Here is a 13,837-nt window from a genome sequence, read left to right as displayed (position 1 = left end):
TTTTGTTCTATTTTTATTGCTTATAGACCTATGAATCCAAGTTTTCAGAGAGAGAGAGAGAGAGAGAGAGAGAGAGAGAGAGAGAGAGAGAGAGAGAGAGAGATTTCTGTACTAAGCTTGCAAGATAATTCACCATTCACTTAATTCTCAGCCTGAAAATGTTAAGCGTGTTCCAAATTCCTCAGCGGCATAAGCGAAATGTTTGCTGGGAGCAGGACCATAAATTTGGGCAGCTTCAAATTAATCCCGAAGAAGGAGGGCGGGAAGGGTGCACGGCGGAGGTGGGGTAGGGACGAGAAGAGAGGAAATAGAAATAAATACACATGACGACATTACCCACTCACTCCGCCGCTACAGCCGGTGGTGGGACTACGTGAATTGGCACCCAGACTCGCAAATACGCCCAGACGGAAAATTAGCCGCGGAAAACCACCTCTCTCGCTTCTATGTTGACTTTATTGCAATGCGGATTCAGAGATTAGATTTAGCGTCCGCGTGAGCTCAAGGACGTGGAAATCGGATAAGGTGATTCATTCCTCCCTGAAATCCATTAAAAAAGAGACTGTGGCGTTATTCATGAGAAGACAGCGGTAGGGCCTTTGATATGCTGAGTCTCAGAGGAAGGGAACACGGGGAGAGTCCTGCATGTTGGATTAAACCCTCCACCGTGATGATGATGAAGGGGGCTGTCGCTGCTCTAACGCCAACGCCATACCCCCCCCCCCCCTCTCTCTCTCTCTCTCTCTCTCTCTCTCTCTCTCTCTCTCTCTCTCTCTCTCTCTCTCTCTCTCTCTCTTGTTGTTGGGCTTCATTAAAAGAAACTTTTATTCAAGAATAAAGATGTAATACTTCCGCTCTACAATAGTTTAGTCAGACCCCACTTGGAATATGCGGTACAGTTTTGGTCTCCCCACCATGCAAAGGACACTGCTAAATTAGAAGGTGTTCAGGGTCGGGCAACAAAAATGATCCCTTCCTTGCGCAACAAATCTTACGAAGAAAGGCTTTCCACCCTTAATATGTTCTCTCTTGAGAAACGTCGCCTCCGAGGAAAACTGATCGAATGTTTTAAAATACTTAATGGTTTCACGAATGTAGACAGATCAACATTGTTTATGATCGATGACGCTTTGCAAACGAGGAACAATGACGTAAAACTCAAATGTAGACAAGTAAATTCAGACTGCACCAAATTTTTCTTCACCAACGTTGTAGTGCGAGAATGGAATAAGCTCCCACCGTCAGTGGTCCAGTGTAACACGATTGACTCCTTCAAAAACAAGCTCGACCGTCATTTCCTTCAACTTAATATTAACTAGAGTAGAAATGCAACTTTTTGGAGCCTTCTGATTTAATGTAGACTCACTTAGGTTTAAGAACAGACCACCTAGTCTGGACCATGGGGTCTGTGTGGTCTGATTTTCTATGTAAATCTCTCTCTCTCTCTCTCTCTCTCTCTCTCTCTCTCTCTCTCTCTCTCTCTCTCTCTCTCTCTCTCTCTCTCTCTCTCTCTTGCTGTGTCATTTAGTTTATTACTTGCCTACTTAAACAAATAAAATAAATGTCAGCCCAGCATTAAGAAAAGAAAATATAATTGTAAAAATACTTCGATTTAAGAGAGAGAGAGAGAGAGAGAGAGAGAGAGAGAGAGAGAGAGAGAGAGAGAGAGAGAGTCAACCGAACAACCAACCACCACCAGCAATATATCGAGATGCAAAACTTTGACTTAATGTGAAACTGGAAAGTGTCGAGAAAGCAGTATACATAATGCAAGAAGAATACGCAGCTGAGGGGACGTTCTATGCGATGTATATTTATGCTACGTAGTAAAAGTCCATTTCGTTGGAGTTGAAGTTTTAGCAGAAAGTTTTAGCAGAAAGTTGGTAAGTCTTGGAGAAGTGTGTCTGTCTCTCTCTCTCTCTCTCTCTCTCTCTCTCTCTCTCTCTCTCTCTCTCTTATTGGTTTGGTAACACTGAGAATGAGGAAGGAAAGGTACAGGACACGCTGGAGTTGGTGTTATTGTTTTATTAAGGAGGAGAAACTGGTGATGAGCTTCCTCTTTCTCTCTCTTATAGATTTGGTAACACTGAGAATGATGAAAGAAAGGTACAGGACACGCTGGAGTTGGTATTACTCGTATTGTTTTACGGAGAAACGGGTGATGAGCTTCTCTCTCTCTCTCTCTCTCTCTCTCTCTCTCTCTCTCTCTCTCTCTCTCTCTCTCTCTCTCTCTCATAATCACTTGAGGAGGGACAAATTGTCAAGACGATTAGTACAGTATATCTTAAAACTGATGACTTCATACTTATCAGTTACGAGAATAACATGAGGTTAAGATATTCTTTTAATAATTAGATAAACAAGCGGTGGTGGCCGAGATAGCGGTGATCGTAGGTGTTGTGATAATGGTGACGGATGTGGTGGTGATATCGGTGGTGGCGTGAGGGTGGAGCGTTAGGAAATTCGTCGTTCTTGTCTTTATTTATTTGTACTTATTTTAGTTGCTTCCTTCGTTTTGCATTAATGGTTTGTAGGTTACTGTATTTTTTATAGAGAGAGAGAGAGAGAGAGAGAGAGAGAGAGAGAGAGAGAGAGAGAGAGAGAGAGAGAGAGAATAAAAAAGTGGAATCGTAGCATGCATTTGTATGTATGTATGTATGTATGCACGTAGGAAACTATATATATATATATATATATATATATATATATATATATATATATATATATATATATATATATATATATATATATATATATGTTCATGTCCATATCAGCCATGCTTGCATAGGCTTTCTCTCTCTCTCTCTCTCTCTCTCTCTCTCTCTCTCTCTCTCTCTCTCTCTCTCTCTCTCTCTCTGTGTGTGTGTGTGTGTGTGTGTGTGTGTGTGTGTGTGTGTGTGTGGTTCATTTACGGATTTTACGCGTTTGGTTTTGAACTACAATTTGAAGGTAAAGCCCCTTGCTGTGATTTTTACCGATTCAAAAATATATTCACGGGAGAGAGAGAGAGAGAGAGAGAGAGAGAGAGAGAGAGAGAGAGAGAGAGAGAGAGAGAGAGAGAGAGAGAGAGACGATTAACAGTAGCACAAAATCTTACTTTATAAATATTGTTTGCCTGGTATGGATAGGTGGATAAATAACGAAAAAGATAGATAGATAGATAGATAAAGAGAGAGAGAGAGAGAGAGAGAGAGAGAGAGAGAGAGAGAGAGAGAGAGAGAGAGAGAACAGAAAAAAAACCCCACATTAAAGAGCAAGGGGCGTATACAGGTTGGCTACAGTTTTCATCACTCACCTGCATGTTCAGCACCTGCCTGGCCAAGACTAGGGATTATCACGTCGTTACCTTGATACCTGCACAACGCCTCCAAAGCTGCCGTGATGGAGGGACGTGTGACGGGAGGAGAGAGGGACCGATGGAGACGGGAGGAAAGAGGGGCCAAGGGAGACGGGAGGAAAGAGGGACCAAAGGAGACGGGAGGAAAGAGGGACCAAGGGAGACGGGAGGAAAGAGGGACCAAGGGAGACGGGAGGAAAGAGGGACCAAAGGAGACGGGAGGAAAGAGGTAAGGAGTGATGAGCAAAGCAAGGGAGAGAATATGCGAAGAGGAGGGACAGATTGAGAGAGAGAGAGAGAGAGAGAGAGAGAGAGAGAGAGAGAGAGAGAGAGAGAGTTGTCATTTATTGCAGCTCTCTCTCTCTCTCTCTCTCTCTCTCTCTCTCTCTCTCTCTCTCTCTCTCTCCCCCAAATTTATTATGCTAGAGTTAATATATAGCAGGGCAGAGATAGAGTAAATAGATAGAGAGAGAGAGAGAGAGAGAGAGAGAGAGAGAGAGAGAGAGAGAGAGAGAGAGAGAGAGAGAGAGAATAAAGGACAATGTAAATAAAATAAATAAAGTACGGAGATTTTTGCGTTCTTTCCCCTCAAAAACATCATTTTAACATCACCACAGCATCAATACCACTACCACCATCATCAGTCACCACCACCATCACCACTAGCACCATCACCACCTCCATCACCACCACCACCACCACCTCCACCGCGTCCATTTTTCAGGCTTCTGTCTTGAGTCACGGGTATTTCACGGAGGTCCTTGGGAAGCTGTAGTTGGCGGTGTTACATTTCTCAACGGTTTTCTCAGCCCTCCTTTTAGTTATTTTCTCCTCGATCTTCTCTTTTCCATTTTCCGGGCTTTGTATTTCTTCTTGCTTGCTTGTATAATGGTCTCGTGTCTTGTTATTTTTCTATTTTTCTTGTTTTCTCACTTTTTTTTTTAGCCCCATCTCATTCTCCTCGTTTACTTAATTTCCTGTCTTTTCCACGCGTCCTCATCATTCGTCCGTTCTCTTAGATATCTTTTCGTATTCAGGTTACCCTTTCATCAACAGGAGCCCATTTTACCGTACCTTTCCTCATTATTCCCTGTTTTTTCAGTTCTTTTTCACCTCTCTCTTCGTCCTCCTCCCATCCTTTTCCTGTCTCGGGGAAGGGATCAGCTCTTGAGGAACACGAGAAGCAGGTATCACCGTTCACCCTCTCGTAAACACTCCGCCCCCTTCCTTTATCACCACCGTAAGCATTATCCGTGTATTCATCACCGTCATCACAACCTCAGGTGCCTAGCTGAGCCATGTCCTCGTCTCCGTCTACACACCTTATTTGCCACGCATCTGCTTGACAGGAACCAAGGATTATAGTTATCCTCTAGACTAGACTCCTTGACAAAAGCCGTCTCCGTTTTCTTACATTGATAATTATTCTCCTCTGTGTTAAGCTAAGCGAAATAGGCAACATAATTATATCATTTAATGTGTTTGAGTGAGTCCGGTACGATCAGTTTTCCTTCCAGCCTCGTCGAGTCCGCGCCGTGCTCATGGGTTGCTGCCTGAAGCCTTGAGCCCAGTTCACATTATTATCATCACTATTATTAGCACTACCCTTCTCATTGTCATTATTATTGCTATTACTATCACAAGACGTTTGTGTATAGTAGTGAGTAGTTAGATAACATCACGGAGAAAAAAACACTTAAGGGATGCTGTACGATCAGTTCTTGTGACATTCACGGCATCGATATTCTCAGACGCTTCCACTTCTCACATCAACTATTTCCAAAGGTCAAAAAGAGATTAATCGGGTTTTCATGAGTGCTTGTTCACAATCATAACATAGAAGAAGGGTCAAAGTGCCACTAGGGCCATTAAACTACCCCTAGAGATGCCCATATCTCCTACAAAAAGCGTGTCAATAATAATGTGTACTTGAACGCCGTAGGTTTGTGAGACGGCTCCCACCTGTCTTCCCCGGCGGCGGCTACCTGCAGAGTGAGGAGTGACCACGCTTATGAGGCGCTGGTGAGGAAGAGGCAAGCGAGTGTTTTATTTGTCTGTGTGCCCCGCGTCAAGAGCATACAGAGAGGGAATAAGGAAGGAAGAAAACACATCAGAACTACACACAGATTGGAGATGAAAAAGTAAATTTCGAGGAAGTTTTCATCAGTTTGCGTGAAGTTGTCTCATGTTCGAGAGGAGGAGTAAAGAGGATTTTTGGCGGTGAGTGATGTTATAGTTTTGATTCCTTCGTCTGATTTATGAAATGGAAAATAAAGTAAACTTCACTTCTAAGAAAACAGAATAATTAGGCTTTCAAAATGATAAACTCTTATTTAGCGACTGAAAAATTAAGTGAAGTTACAAATAACATGGTCATATAAAAAGCTTCCCACATTAAATTTTGTTTAAGATGAATTAACTTTTTTTTTTTTTTTTTTTTTTTTTTTTTACGTCTTGGCCTATTGTGCCGGTAGGCTTCTTCCCGGTGGATCCTGAATTCCTGATGATCGGTCCAAAGCTTCTTCCCGGTGGGGCCTGATGGTCGGCCCACCCCGTTCTGGCGCAGGCGAGTGTCTATAGTGGCGCCATCTTGCATTGGCTCATGCTGCCCTCCCGGAGCTCATCTTTAATCCTACAATCTAGAGTCCGGGTTGATAGGTGGTCTTCTGGTCAGCATGTGGGTAGTTTTAAGCCACTCGGCGGCGGCTGAAAAATCCCAGCTTGGTGGCACCGGTCGGGGATTGAACTCGCGTCCTCCTGAACGCGGGGCGGTCACGCTATCCGTTCAGCCACCGCCTCCTCAAATGATGTTTGTTTCAATTAATGTTTTACTTGGCTGCTAGCAATGATGTTATCAATGCGTGGGGGTATTCTTGATAAACTGACACGCATGTCATCTTCGATCCTTAATCTTAACCTATATTTAATTTTCAGTGCTGTCATGGCTGAAAAGTTTGACTCACATAGGTAGGTGGTGGTGAAAGGTAACAACACTTTCATAGCTGCTCCACCAGAAATCGGGAACTCATGAAAACATTGAGCCCAGAAGGTATCTAGTGGCACTGCACTGAATCAAGTCTTCATTTTTTTTTTTTTTTTTTTACGTCTTGGCCTATTGCGCCGGTAGGCTTCTTCCCGGTGGATCCTGATGGTCGGCCCAGCCCGTTCTGGCGCAGGCGAGTGTTTATTTTTATTATTATTTTTTTTACAACAAAGGAGACAGCTCAAGGGCACAAAAAAAGGAAACAATAATAAAAAAGCCCGCTACTCGCTGCTCCTAAAAAAGAATCAAAAGAGGTGGCCGAAAGAGAGGTCAATTTCGGGAGGAGAGGTGTCCTGATACCCTCCTCTTGAAAGAATTCAAGTCGTAGGCAGGAGAAAATACAGATGAAGGAAGATTGTTCCAGAGTTTACCAGTGTGAGGTTTGAAAGAGTGAAGATGCTGGTTAACTCTTGCATAAGGGGTTTGGACAGTATAGGGATAAGCATGAGTAGAAAGTCGTGTGCAGCGGGGCCGCGGGAGGGGGGAGGCATGCAGTTAGCAAGTTCAGAAGAGCAGTCAGCGTGAAAGTAGCAATAGAATATAGAAATAGAGGCAACATCGCGACGGAATTTAAGAGGTAGAAGACTATCAGTAAGAGGAGCAGAGCTGATGAGACGAAGAGCCTTTGACTCCACTCTGTCCAGAAGAGCTGTGTGAGTGGAGCCCCCCCCACTCGTGAGATGCATACTCCATACGAGGGCGGACAAGGCCCCTGTATATGGACAGCAACTGTGCGGGGGAGAAAAACTGGCGGAGACGGTACAGAACGCCCAACCTCGAGGAAGCTGATTGAGCGAGAGAGGAGATATGAAGTTTCCAGTTGAGATTTTTAGTTAAGGATAGACCGAGGATATCTAGTGTTGAAGGTGAGAGCTGAGTGTTGTTGAAGAATAGGGGATAGGTGTTTGGAAGATTGTGTCGAGTTGATAGGTGGAGAAATTGAGTTTTTGAGGCATTAAAGGACACAAGGTTCCTTCTACCCCAATCGGAAATGATAGCAAGGTCTGAGGTTAAGCGTTCTGTAGCCTCTAGTCTGGAGTCGTGTACTTCCTGTTGGGATGGCTTTCTACTGAAAGAAGTTGAATAATGCAGAGTGGAGTCGTCGGCGTATGAGTGGACAGGACAGTTTGTTATGGAAAGATCATTGATGAATAACAGGAAGAGAGTGGGTGATAGGACAGAGCCCTGTGGAACACCACTGTTGATAGGTTTAGGGGAAGAACAGTGACCGTCTACCACCGCAGAGATAGAACGGCCGGAACGGAAACTGGAGCTAAAGGAACAGAGATAGGGATGGAATCCGAAAGAGGGCAGTTTAGAAAGCAAAGACTTGTGCCAGACTCTATCGAAGGCTTTCGATATGTCTAGCGCAACTGAGAAAGTTTCACCAAAACGGCTAAGAGAGGATGACCATGAGTCAGTTAAGAGAGCAAGAAGATCGCCAGGAGAACGCCCCTTGCGGAACCCATACTGGCGATCAGATAGAAGGTTAGAAGTGGAAAGGTGCTTTTGAATCTTCCGGTTAAGGATTGATTCAAAAGCTTTAGATAGACAGGAAAGTAAATCTAAAGGGGATAGTTTGAGGGATTGGAACGGTCACCCTTCTTAGGTACAGGCTTTACAAAGGCATACTTCCAGCAGGAAGGAAAGGTAGATGTTGATAGGCAGAGACGAAAAAGTTTGACCAGGCAGGGTGTCAGCACGGAAGCACAGTTTGTAAGGACAATAGGAGGCACTCCATCAGGTCCATAAGACTTCTGAGAGTTGAGGCCAGAGAGGGCATATAAAACATCTGTATGAAGAATCTTAATAACAAGTATAAAGGAGTCAAAAGGGATATGAGTAGGAGGAATATGTCCAGAATCGTCCAGGGTGGAGTTCTTACAGAAAGTTTGAGCGAAGAGTTCAGCCTTAGAGATAGATGAGACGGCAGTGCTCCCGTCAAGGTTAAGGAGAGGAGGGAAAGAGGAAGAAGTGAAATTGGTGGAGATATATTTGACTAGGTGCCAGAAGTCACGGGAAGAATTAGAAAAAGCAAGGTGTTGACATTTTCTGTTGATGAAAGAGGTTTTGGTAAGTCGGAGAATAGATTTGCCACGATCCCGGGCTGAAATGTAAAGTTCATGGTTAGTAGGAGTGCGAAGGCTCTGGAACCTTTTGTGAGCTGCCTCTCTATCTTTAATAGCACGAGAACAAGCATGATTAAACCAAGGCTTTTTAGCATGAGGAGTAGAGAAAGAACGTGGAATGTATGCCTCCATTCCAGAGACAATCACCTCTCTGATGCGCTGGACACACACTGAGGGTCTCCTTCCTGGAAGCAGTAATCATTCCACGGGAAATCGGAACAGGAGCGATAGGACAGGATACAGAAATAAGATTGTGATCGGAGGAGCCCAACGGAGAGAACAGTCTGACACGAGTAAGCAGAAGGATTAGAGGTAAGGAAGAGGTCTAGAATGTTGGGCCTGTCTCCAAGACGGTCGGGAATACGTGTAGGGTGCTGAACCAACTGCTCTAGATCGTTGGGGAGAGCAAAGGTGTAGGCTTGTTCATCAGGTTGGTCAGTGAAAGAGGATGAAAGCCAAAGCTGGTGGTGAACATTGAAATCTCCCAAGATGGAGATTTCAGCGAAGGGAGAGTGAGTCAAGATGTGCTCCACTTTAGAGTTCAAATAGTCAAAGAATTTTACAGAGTTAGTAGAGTTAGGTGAGAGATAAACAGCACAGATGTATTTAGTAATAGAATGACAATGAAGTCTTAGCCTGATGGTGGAAAATTCAGAAGAGTCAAGGTCGTGGGCACGAGAGCAAGTGATGTCGTTGCGCACGTAGGCGCAACATCCAGCTTTGGATTGAAATTTAGGATAGAGATAGTAGGAGGGAACAGAGTAGAGATTGCTGTCAGTAGTCTCAGAAACCTGTGTTTCGGTGAGGTTTAGAGGAGGAGAGATAGTGTTCCACAGAATGGAAATTAGGTATAAGACCACGAATGTTGCAGAAATCGATAAGGAGGTTCAAGGAGTTATCAGGACACCTCTCAAGTCGACAGCCAGAAGGGGAGTCCTCCCAGGCGGGGACTCCGAGGCAGTGTTATTGTGCGCCATTTTTAATTTTTAATTTTGGGAAAAGGTGTGTATGTTGTGTGAATGTAGTGTGGTGAAGAAAGAGAGAGGATCTGTCTTTAGGGAGCATGCTGAACTACTCTCTGGTGTTGATGAGACAAAGATTATTATAGTGGCGCCATCTTGCATTGGCTCATGCTGCCCTCCCGGAGCTCATCTTTAATCCTAGAATCTAGAGTCCGGGTTGATAGGTGGTCTTCTGGACAGCATGTGGGTAGTTTTAAGCCACTCGGCGGCGGCTGAAAAATCCCAGCTTGGTGGCACCGGGGGGGAATTGAACTCGCGTCGTCCTGAACGCGGCGCCGTCACGCTATCCATTCAGCCACCGCCTACCCCATGGTACCATCAGATGATAGGTCAATGAGCTCCTCTAATAATTTTGACTGTGAGGCTTCTGGAAGCTTCATCTCACTATTCTCAATGAATGGGTTTTCTATCCACTGGTAAGAAGTAGCCTGCTCCTCAGTTAGCTCAGAGAAATAGCTGTTGAATTTTTCCAGCAACTTTGACAGGTGCAATGTTACCTGTGCTCTGACTACACTGAAATGAATGCATGCATATTTTCAAACATATCAGTGATTCCTGACGAGGTACGAACACGCCACAACTTGAGCTTTCTTTTGAAAGCCTCAACTTTTTGGTACTGAGAAATGTTGTTTGTGTTTGCACCTTGCATTGCTTTGTTCAGCTCACTTACTTCGCTGAATATGTCTGCCAGGTAGCTGAGCTGAAGAAGCCACTTATCATCATTAAAGAAATCTGCAAGCTCAGGCTTCTTCTCTGAGAGGAATGTACACAGCTCCTCCCTCAGGCTGAATAAGCATGTGAGCATCCGCCAGCGGGACAACCATCTCACCTCTGTATGCATAAGTAGAGATATATAGTCTGCACCTACTTCCTCACAGAGTGCAGCAAACAGTCTGGAATTTGTGACTCTTGCTTTAACGAAGTTTACAATTTCTACAGCAGCGTTCATAACTGCGAAGCCCAGTCTCCAAGTCCTTTGCAGCCAGCATTAAATTTTTTTCTCTGTGCAAAAAACAGTGAGTTGCAATGGCACGAGGAATAACTTCTAATATTCTGGTCACGACTCCTTTATGTCTGCCAGTCATGGCTGCGGCACCATCATTACATATTCCGATGCAATTAGTCCAACTGATTCCATTATCCTTCATAAAGTTATCCAGAGTTTGAAACACGTCCATTCCTGAAGTTGTTGTTCTCATCTTTTGCAAAACAAAAATTCTTCACACTCTGAGACACGCAACTAGCCAGGGAAAAACGAGAAAAAAACTGGACATTTCGATAAAGACACATTGTATAATCATGAATTAAAAAAAAAAAAAAAAAAAAAAAAACTGAGCCATGACAGGATTAACTGTAATATGTTGAATTCCCCGTTCTGCGGACCCCTTGATAGGTTTCTGCGGCCCCCTAGAGCTCCGCGGACCCCTGGTTGAGAAACACTATATAGACTGAAAACATACAAGCTTAAACTTGTGCTAATCATTATAAATTTGATCATTAAACAAGAGGGATGAAGAGAAAAATCTAAGATGTATGTAAATGGCATAAAAGTACTAAAATGAAGAAAAAAATAATTACCAAGTAAATTGGGTTAGTGTTACACTACACATTCACCCATCCTCTTGCCTTGACCCTAACACTGGCAGACCATTACATCGTCACCGACACTAAATAATTTTCCATAACCTATCATAGGTCTAAGATTAATGGTCCTTGTTTAAAGAAAATATTCCCAGTTTTTTTCTCAACTTTAAAGTTCCAGCCAAAGCTGAATGAAGTACCTGAAAAAAACTAACCAAAAAAAATATCTGAAGGAAAAAAAAAGGATAAACTGAACACATGAAATCCTTGTAAATTTAATGGCCACTATATGGTCTTAAACCTCTTGACAGGGTATGGACCCCTTTTGAGTTTCCAGTGATGATGTAGCAGACACAGCCAAAGCAAGGCTCTTGGGCGACAGTGGATTATATGACGGAGTCCACTCCCCTGATCAACAGCACTTTCTTGTTTCTTGGGGCTCAGATCTCAATTTTTTTATTTTTTTTTTATTTTTTATTTTTTTACGTCTTGGCCTATTGCGCCGGTAGGCTTCTTCCCGGTGGATCCTGATGGTTGGTCCAAGGCTTCTTCCCGGTGGGTCTTGATGGTCGGCCCAGCCCGTTCTGGCGCAGGCGTGTGTTTATAGTGGCGCCATCTAGCATTAGCTCATGCTGCCCTCCCGGAGCTCATCTTTAATCCGAGAATCTAGAGTCCGGGTTGATAGGTGGTCTTCTGGACAGCATGTGGGTAGTTTTAAGCCACTCGGCGGCGGCTGAAAAATCCCAGCTTGGTGGCACCGGGGGGGAATTGAACTCGCGTCCTCCTGAACGCAGGGCCGTCTTGCTATCTGTTCAGCCACCGCCTGCCCTAATGTTGCTTATAAGAGACATGCTATCCTATGTTTTTTAGCTACTACCACCGCTGCAGTCACTCTCTTCATCTTGTGTGTTGAAGAGCTTCTGTTTGTACCAGTTGGGTAGGATGTCTTCCAGGTTGGGGTCGCAGTAGTGGCGGATGTCACGGCGTGGCGGAGCAGACTTCTCAAAGCAATGAACCACGTCAGGTTCTGCAACCACCCTTCTTTTGACAAAATTGAGGAACTTGTCCAAGACATTGATGCATACGGATGGTTGCCACTTCCCCTGGGGAGGGACAAAGAGTCAGTATCCTACTGAGGATTGTTCTTGAATGTTAATATTTGAACAGTTATCTACGGTAAGTTTTTTTTACCAGTTTTCACAAATGACAAACTCAAGCAGTACCTCATTTAAATGCCAATCCTGGATCACATAGGCACTTCACTACTAATATATAGATATCCTGAGTCAGCTGCTCTGGCCTGGTCCTACTCCATCTTTTTTAAAACAAAAAAAGAATAAAAAATATTTTTAACAATACAGGAAAACATTATATCCTCACCTCAGCCAACCCAGGCATGTCGTCTGTTTGTAGCATCTGCAGTGTGTGCACCACTCCATCACGGTTCCTTTTGCCTACCAGAAGCCTTGGGACACCTGTTAACTTGTTTTCAGTCCACCAATTGTTCAGGAAATACCTGTAACAAAAGCAGGCTACAGTAAAACCTTTCAAACTCAGATTTTAATTTAACTCTGCAAGGCAAAGAAATTTTCATTAAAAAATTCAGTTTCGTATGCCAACAAATAAATAAAACAAATATAAAAATATTTTCTGTATCAGCATTTTGCAGAATTGTAACCACAAATAGGAGTCTCTGATTTATCTCGGCTTGCTTTCGAGTTTTAGCCACATCTCGTGATCTACAGTTGGCATGGTGTGCCCGCACTAACTTCGTTTAAACGTCCCTGCATTCAAAAGACACGTTAGACACGCAACGTTGTGCAACTGGAGCAACAGTTTGCGCCATCATGGCGTCTGACACCAAACCGTCCGAGTTCTGGCGCGGTGGGGGAGGGGGGCACCAATGTTTGTAAACAAAATAGCCTTCATAGATACATGAATGTGGCCATTGTCACCTCTTCTGCATCTTCTTGCCTTCTGCGAATGTTCTGTTCAACTACGATTGCTGCTTCTGCCTATTATAGGCGATCCGTTCCTGTGAAGCTATTAACTCTTATAGGGCCTATGAGAGCTGCTGGGAGAAGATTGTAAGGAAGCTGTTGTGTGGTACGCCATTTTTGTTGTTCACAGCTGATCCATTGTCCTGTTGGACTCATCCCCCTCCTCCTTTCTTGCGGGATGTAGTGGGCCTAAAGCCCCGTTCACACTGTGCCGACTCTGGGCCACGACAACCCAGCGACTTTTCCATTTGACAAGTTGGTTCCCGCGCTCCAAGAAGGGGGTGAAGGTTTTACTGGGGTCTTGGTGTCTTGCCGACTGTCTGGGACATTCGGCCAACTAGTTACCAGCATGTCGTGCTAACCCTCACGACTTCCCGTCACGACGTCGGCGCAACATTCGGCAACAGTCTCAAGACCTCTTTCAAGACATGTCCGACCCTTTCACATCAACACCCAAGACCTCGTGTACCCTAGAGTCGTGGGTAGTCGTGGCCCAGAGTCGGCACAGTGTGAACGGGGCTTAAAGGTCCATTGGATGCAGGGCACGTATCCACGTGACCCAACTCGCACTTCCGTTTCTTCTAAGCATCTCGGAACATTTGTAAGTCGTACCACAACTCGTTTTTTACACTCGTCATGGCGTGCCGTGCTTGTTTGAACATGTACCCGCACCACATACTCTTTCCTCTCTACCTTCCCACTCCTCAGTCTCGCATGTGTTGTGT

General features: G+C 44.3%; 1 protein-coding gene across 1 annotated transcript in view; it reads right to left on the bottom strand.

The window, feature by feature from the left end:
* Window positions 1-13,837, bottom strand: part of LOC126996285 (uncharacterized) — a 79,959-nt gene that overhangs the window by 32,043 nt on the left and 34,079 nt on the right. Inside the window, 2 exon segments of the mRNA XM_050856662.1 lie at window positions 11,980-12,215; window positions 12,493-12,628. Coding sequence (XP_050712619.1) covers window positions 11,980-12,215; window positions 12,493-12,628 — 372 coding nt within the window.

Source organism: Eriocheir sinensis, chromosome 9, assembly GCF_024679095.1.
Source record: "Eriocheir sinensis breed Jianghai 21 chromosome 9, ASM2467909v1, whole genome shotgun sequence".
Classification (NCBI taxonomy): Eukaryota; Metazoa; Arthropoda; class Malacostraca; order Decapoda; family Varunidae; genus Eriocheir; species Eriocheir sinensis.
The sequence above is the reverse complement of the archived record's forward strand: the minus strand, read 5'-3'. Positions and strand labels throughout refer to the sequence as shown.